The 7,988-nt window shown below is 32.5% G+C and overlaps 1 protein-coding gene across 1 annotated transcript; it reads left to right on the forward strand.

The window, feature by feature from the left end:
- Positions 1 to 353: 353 nt before the first annotated feature.
- Positions 354 to 2,090, forward strand: LOC104098814 (MYB-like transcription factor 4). The gene is made up of 2 exons (XM_009605644.4): positions 354 to 850; positions 1,320 to 2,090. The coding sequence occupies exons 1-2, from the start codon at positions 588 to 590 to the stop codon at positions 1,849 to 1,851; spliced, it is 795 nt and encodes a 264-aa protein (XP_009603939.1). The 5' UTR covers positions 354 to 587; the 3' UTR covers positions 1,852 to 2,090.
- The last annotated feature ends 5,898 nt before the right edge of the window (positions 2,091 to 7,988 follow it).

Below are 7,988 nucleotides of genomic sequence, written 5' to 3' on the forward strand. Positions count from 1 at the left end.
GTGTGACTATAAAAGTTTCTTGTTAAGGATAAAGTGAGTAAAATAAAAAGTTTAAAATTAAGTTGTTTCTAAATATAAAAATTTGTCATTCTTTTTATAACAGACTAATAAGGAAAGTATGTCATTTAAATTGAAACAGAAGAAATATATGCTTTCTCTTCTTTTTTTTATGTTAATAAAACCCTTTAATACTTGAGATTTTACCTACTGATTAATTTAGATTTGTGCTGGCAAGACTATCAAGGATAATAAAACACTTTTTATCAAAAAAATATTTTTATTCTCAAAACTTTATCCTAAGATCTGGAGTTAAAGTAGAGTTATAAATCTCAATCATTTCACGACCAAAGCTAGACTCAAAGGGGTCTGTTTGGAGAGAGTCAAAAGCCTATAAAACCCCATCTCAAAGTCCTTAAAGGCCGGCCCTGGTTCTTAAGCACTACTAAAGCTAAACTTCCTCTTCTTCTACTACTGCTTGAACAACAACCCCCCACCCTCCTTTCCATCTCACAACAACGAAAAATAGGATGGAAAAGAAAACATTAAACTAGGAACAGAAAGTTAGAAGTTTCTTTGTAGTGGATTCCATGGGAAGATCACCTTGCTGTGAGAAATCACATACAAATAAAGGAGCATGGACTAAAGAAGAAGATGAAAGGCTTATAGCATACATAAAAGCTCATGGCGAAGGGTGTTGGAGATCACTTCCTAAAGCTGCTGGACTTTTGAGGTGTGGCAAAAGTTGCCGTCTCCGATGGATTAATTACTTGAGGCCTGATCTCAAACGTGGTAATTTTACTGAAGAAGAAGATGAACTCATTATCAAACTCCACAGCCTCCTCGGAAACAAGTGCGTTTCATTACTTCTTTCCCTATAAATTTTACATAAAGAAATACTTTATTACTCCCTCCTTTTTGAAAATGATGAACCTTTTATTATTTGAAAAGTCAAATAAGATTTTTTTAATCATATGTTTTGCAATTAATTTTTTAAATATTTTTATTTTTTAATTATTGTGACTTATACTATTTTTTTTTTTTTTTTTTTTATGTAGTTGCTAAATATGTAAATTTTATTTCAAAAATGCTTAAAGAATCTATGTCGGTATTTACACCAATTAGTCAATTTGAGAATACTTTTATGACCATCCGGAAATGTCGCACGTTTAAGATCACACATTTTAAGAGTACGTTTGATGTGAATCTCTTTTTCATAAATTTTATGTGGAATCAATTACCATCATATAAAACAAAAGGGATGGAGCACTATTTTAACTATCAATTCTTTTTGGAAGGAATACTAATTTTTCCCTTTTCAGGTGGTCGCTTATAGCTGGAAGACTACCAGGAAGAACAGATAATGAGATAAAAAATTATTGGAATACTCATATAAGGAGGAAACTATTGAGTCGCGGTATTGATCCTACAACACACCGGGCTATAAACGAGTCTAGCACACAAAAAGTGACATCAATTTCTTTTGCTTCTGGGAATGATGAGAAGATCAACATTAAAGCTGAATTTGGAACAATCAAGGAAGATGAAATTAGTAGCAGACCAGTTAAAGAAGAGTGTCCTGACTTAAATCTTGAGCTCAGAATTAGCCCTCCTTACCAACAAAACCAACAGAACAGGGCATTGGAACAGAGTACTACTGGTTCGTGGAGGACTAGCCCTATATGTTTTACATGCAATTTAGGATTAAAGAAGAGTAAAGATTGCAGTTGTAGTGACAGTAGTAATAGAAATGGTTGCAGCAGTAGCAGGAATATAAGTATAAATATTGCTGGTTATGACTTTCTAGGATTAAAGACAAATGGTTTGGACTACAGAACCTTGGAGACTAAGTGACTCTGATTTGGCTGATTTTCCCCCCCTTGAGTATTTCCAACAAAAAAGAAAAAAAATGAGTATATGAGTGGCAGAGGTGATGAGATTTAAGTTCTTTTGATTAAACTCCCTCTTGATTTGTACGATTGAAGTATAATAGTACTATTACATTTAGTTAAAAGCAGTATAGGGGGTGTACATACAAAACATAGATGTGGTAGTTTTTGCTTCAGTAATTGATTTTGCAGTCATTTGGTAAATCTTTCTTCACTTTCAAATTTAGTCGTCGTAAGAAGAAAAAACATTTCATAATTCTGCATTGTTTTTAGCTTCTTTTTTCTTTTGTCTCATAATAGTTGTGAACTTTAGAATTCCGATAAAGGTCCTCTGACCTCTGGTATAAGGAGATTGTTATTTAACATTTTTGTTTGTTTTTTCTTTTTTTACCGTTTTCTAGTTTTAGCACAAGCAAACAAACATTAAAAATTATAGATACAGCTTTAGTTCTTTTTTATTAGTTTATTCCGGCACATTTCTAAATTTAAAAATAACATAACTTGAATTTTTCATCTTATTATTTAATGATTTATTTTTATAGTTATACAAATTTCGTAAGGCATATTTAATGTCATAAATTTCAAAAATTTAAATAATCTTATAAATAGTATAATATGTATTTAAGATCGTAAGTTTCAAAAATATTTGTTTCTTTATTAAATTTCATGATCGGTAAATTACTATAGATTGAAACAGAATAGAGTATGTATTTGGAGGTTGTGTTCTTTTTCATTTTTAAAAGATCTTATTTTTTCCCCTAGTATCTATATAAATATATAAAATTGGGAATTGGCCCGCTGATGTGACATCCCTATATGGCCAACTTTCATATGGTTTTTTCAGATTTTTTTTCTAATTTTAATACAAAAAAATCATTTACTACCTAGAACTAATAACGAAATGGATGAGGAGATTTCAGTTATGGAATATACAAAAAAGTGTAATTACTACTTTCTTATGAAGAGAATTCAGTTATGGAATATAAAAAGAGAGAAATTAATTAATTAACTTGTAATTGAAGTGCACATTGGTTATATAGGCTACCATGTGGCAATTCACAAGCACATTGGTTACATTAAACCCTTCAGTTGCCTTGCACATTAAACCCTTCAGTTGCCTTGCCCGTTCTTATTTATTTATTTATTTACTAATTATGCTAATAAAGAAAGCAATGAAGAGTTGTATTAGTGGGGATAAAGAAACAGTGAAGAGTCACAATAAATAGTAACGGCCTTACTTTTTTGGCTCATATAAGCCCCTTTACTTTGTTGCCTCCAACAATGCGAAGCATATGCAAATTAGGCCATCAAAGGTATTTATCTTTCTTTATTTTATATTTCCCTTTTTCCCTTCTATAATTATTTATAACTTCTTTTAGTGTGCATTTGTTAAAAGAAATAACTATAGAGATGACTCTCCTCTCCATTATCAAAGTCTAATTTTTTCAATTTCTTTCGGGAAGAAAATGGAGCTGAATAGCTGCCAAGGAGAGTATGTAAAACAACGTTAGATTCTCTAGCTAATCATTTTCTACAAATATTTGCAATGATTGAATATTTGAACATCATTAGATTTTGTACTCCTGATTGTTGTTAAATATCGACATATTCAAAGGTCCATGTGCGAGTAGAAATGATTAATATTGTATGCAAAAAGATGAACTTGTATATGTGAATATTTTTAATGTATTTGTAGCCGATGGTCAATTTTGATATCCGTTTGATATATTTTTTCTGTGGCATGTTATGAATATTTGACTTGTATGTAAATTCAAACAAAGACTTGAATAGATGATTCTTTTGGGTTTATTATAATGAATTTACTTGATACTTATTTAGTAGTATTAATTTACCTTTAGCATAGTATGCATTCTAAGTTTGAATCACATATAGCATAAAGTTGAGTCTTAAAGATGATTTATCTTGGCGATATGGGAATTTAAACAGAAGATATTTTTCTTTATTTCTTTTTTTTTTATGTGTTTTTGTCAGGATTTGCGTGATATTTTTTCCTGATATTTTATAAAAGCTTAATTTTGGGCACTTTATGGACCCTAAAAATTTATTTTATATATCTTACTGTCTCAGATTTATGAGGGAGTATGCATTGAAATTAGTAAATGAGATTGTAGAAAATTATCCTTAATCAAACTGTCTCCCGATTTTATCAATACCAATGCAAATATTGTCTTGCCTCGTCAGCCTCTTAAAGGCCTTTGCCAAGAGACAACAGTAGTAATGACCAAAAAGAAGCATATCATGGTTGTATTACAGAGATTTTTGAAGAAGATTTCACGTAATAATTTAAATGTGTTATTATGTCAATAAGATGCAATTTTTTTTTTGTTAATAACCACGCGAAGCGCGGACCGTTACACTAGTTTTAATATAAAGACATCTCATGCTGATGAGTCTCTGATATACGTGTGAGGATATATATGGACGCTAGTTGATTCATATGATGAATAAAGAATTTGAAGGCCTAACATAGACCATTTTTTGTTTAAGACGTTAATTATCCTTTTCTTAAATTTTCGATTACGTAACAGCTTTTGTCCTCTTTAAAGGAAAATATTCCTTTTTTTTTTTTTTGTGTTGTGGAATTATTTTGCAAATGAGGGGGAGCAAAGGAGATATGGGGAGTGGGAAAGGAAGTGGATAAGTAGTTAGAGGATGAGAAGGAAAGAATAAGGGAAGAGGTTGGTAACCCATCTCTTCCATTATATTATTGAAATTGTAATAAAGTGCCTATAAACTAAGAGAAAATGCGTGAAGAAACTAACAACTTTGTCTTTAGTACCATTCCTCTACCTACCTAACAACTATTATCCCAACCGTGAGCTAACCAACCAAATCTCCTCCCCATCCCCCTCTTACCCCTTTCGATTTAGGATAACCTTCTCAAAGACCGATCCAAAATTTAAAGTTTTGCGTTTTAATAGCGACATCACACACATATATATATATATAATAACAACAACCCTAGTAAAATCTCATAAATGGGATCTGAAAAGGTAATATACAAATCTTACCCCTATCCCAAGGGAGTAGGAAAGATGTTTCCGATAGATCATCGGCAAGACGGAAAAAGACAATATATTTGTAGCATTAACAGAAATCATAAAAATAATAACAACATCATAAGAATAAAAAAAAATAGATGAAAAGCATAACAATAACCAGTAAATAAGCCCCGACACGATGAAAAACGGAAGAATAGTGTGAACACAACATTAACCACTAGCAATCTAAGACAAAACCTTATCAGACTAGCCTCACATTGGTATGAAGTAGATAAATGCTCAACTACTTCCTAACCTATAACCTTAATGCTTGACCTCCACACCTTCCTATCAAGGGTCATGTCCTCGAAAATCTGAAGTCACGTCATGTCATGCCTGATCATACACACTGATATTATATATATATATATATATATATATGAGCAAAAGTACTGAGTTCACGTTAACTCCGTGACAAGCCTCTACTTCCACCGTATCCTTCTCCTACTTTCTCTTACTGACCCTTTCTCCATGTATTTGTAACTTCTAAGTTATGCATATTTGATACTGTAACGACTTTCTTACCATAATAGTTTAAATTAATTTATGATTGCAGGTTTTATATTTATCAGTTAATGAATTAATGCGTATCCTATGTAGAGATTTATTTAACCTTAAAAATAACTTAGTTGTAAATATTTTTTTACATCATTAATTTGCCGGTAGCAGTTAAACTGTCCTTCCTATTCTTCTCTTTTAAATGTGCTGGTGGATTAGAACAATGGTGAGAAAGAAGGTAAATAGGAAGAAAATATTTCCTGAGATTGAAACTTTGCACTTAAATGATGTGCGATAAACTCACCATCATATTCTTGAATTGTTGACCAATATTATTATTAGTATGATAGCTCCCATTGTTCTTGATCAATGTCTATAATGGCGTATGAAATAATCTATACTGTAGCAAAAAGAGAAAAAATAAATCTATACATTGCTTTTTGAGTCCGGAACCAAGGGTTGCAATTATTGACTCAAGACACGAAAATAAGTGGAAAAATTATTGGGGACACCATAAGATTTAAGTTGGAAGAGTTGACCAAAGTTTGACTTTTGAGTAAACGATCTCAGAATCGTGATATGAAGGTTCCTATAGGTTTGATGGTATTCTATAATCACGTATTTTAGTCGCTTATTGCACTCTAATTCACTACACTTTAATTGTGTTTGAGCTTTAATTGATAGTGTTTTGCACTTATTGTGTGTTTTATGCCTTGTAAGAGTGATTCCGAGTTATGTAGATGTTGTGGAACTAATTCGAGCTATTTGGAGCTTTGAAGTTTGAGTAAAAGCCCAAAGGATTAAGCCGGGATCGTATTCGGGGGTCAAGGATCACTTCTGGACGTCAAAAATGAAGGAAGAAGCAACAACTGAAGAAATGCACTAGTGCGACGCACTGTGTGACGCAATAGTGTAATTTTGTGTCGGGAATTGACAAAGTTCAGAGACTGGGTTTCTGTGGTCTGACAAGAAAAGCACTAATGCTACGCACAGTGCGACGCATGAAAAGCAATAAGTTTGCAAGTTTTTCTATTTCGGCTAGGAAAGGGTGATTTCGTTTGGACCCGACTCTACTTGGTATAAATACATAAAAAAAATATTATTTTCTAGATTTTTGACATACTTTAGACCTAAGGAAGCCAAGGAAGAGTTGGAGGATCAAAAGCACAAGGATTTCATCATTCCTTCCTCACTCAAGACCCGAGTTTGGATCGAATCTATATTTTTCTATACTTTAATTATATTTGTGATAAATTTCTCCATATCTATGGAGTAGTTCTCTTTAAGGTTTGATAGATTTGGTGTATTGATATTTATTTGTGGATTATAACTCTAGTTTTATGTATTGAAGCATTTTTGGATGATTTAACTGTTGCATCTATATTCACTTGTTCATATAATCGAGAGAGACATAACTTGTGATATCTTTGCATTATATTGTTGGTTGACTTTATTAATTCTGCTTAGTAATCGAAAGAGGCTAGTTAAATTATTGATTAAACCTAGTTAGGAGACTAATCAAAAGAGGTTTTCCTAAAGACCAATCCACTACACATTCTTGTATATCTTCATGTACTTAAAATTGGTTCATCTTGTGAGGTTAAGACTTAATCGAGAGAGGAGTTTTTACTGAACGTTTGAACTAATAATTGAGTGAATTCGAGAGACTCACTTAAACATAAGAAATGAATTATCTAGAGTTAGATCCCAAATAATTATCTTGCACCTATCCTATCAACCCCTATTTTCTCCCATTGATAACTTCTTTGCTTGTTCCTTGTTGTGATTGTCATTAGTCAATAGCTTTAGATTTTTAGTTAATTTTAGTTAGACATCTTATAAATCTCAATTGTTGATTCTCCTGGATAGCAATCAAGCTACAAACTACGAAAATACTATTTAACTCCAATCCCTGTGGGTACGATATTATACTATACTATCTTTGACTAGCTAACATAATTTAAGTGTGTGTTTCGATCTCGTCAAGGTTCGTAAAGTAATTTCGGACTTAGGCGTATGTTCAGGTTGAGCATCGGATGGTCTGGGAGCGATTCAATGCTTATTATTGGTAGTTTGCGTTTTTGAAGGTTTGAAATTTGCTAGTTCATTTTATTGGCATTATCGGACTTCAGACGGTGTTCCAGGACCTTGGATAAGTTCATTTTATTGATTTAAACTTGTGTGTGAAGTTGGGTCATGATCCAGAATGTCTAAGTATGATTCGGACGCGTTCTGCAAATTTTGAATGTTTGAAAGTTAAAATAAGGATTTTGATCGTCGATTCGTGGTTCTGATGTTATTCGTGGCATTTCGAACCTTCGAATAAGTTTAGATACGATATTGAGACTTGTTGATGTGATTGGATGGAGTCCTGGGGCGTCAGGTTTGTTTCGGGATGGTCTCCAACCAATTTTGGATGATTTGCTGTTGCTGCTGCTGGTGGTTTCTGGTGTTGTTCTTCACGAATGCTAAGGGATGCATGCATACACAAAGAAGGATTTGTGACTGCTGGGAATTTGTGCTATGTGTTGGCGATGGAGGT

This window comes from Nicotiana tomentosiformis, chromosome 3 (genome assembly GCF_000390325.3).
Source record: "Nicotiana tomentosiformis chromosome 3, ASM39032v3, whole genome shotgun sequence".
Taxonomy (NCBI): Eukaryota; Viridiplantae; Streptophyta; class Magnoliopsida; order Solanales; family Solanaceae; genus Nicotiana; species Nicotiana tomentosiformis.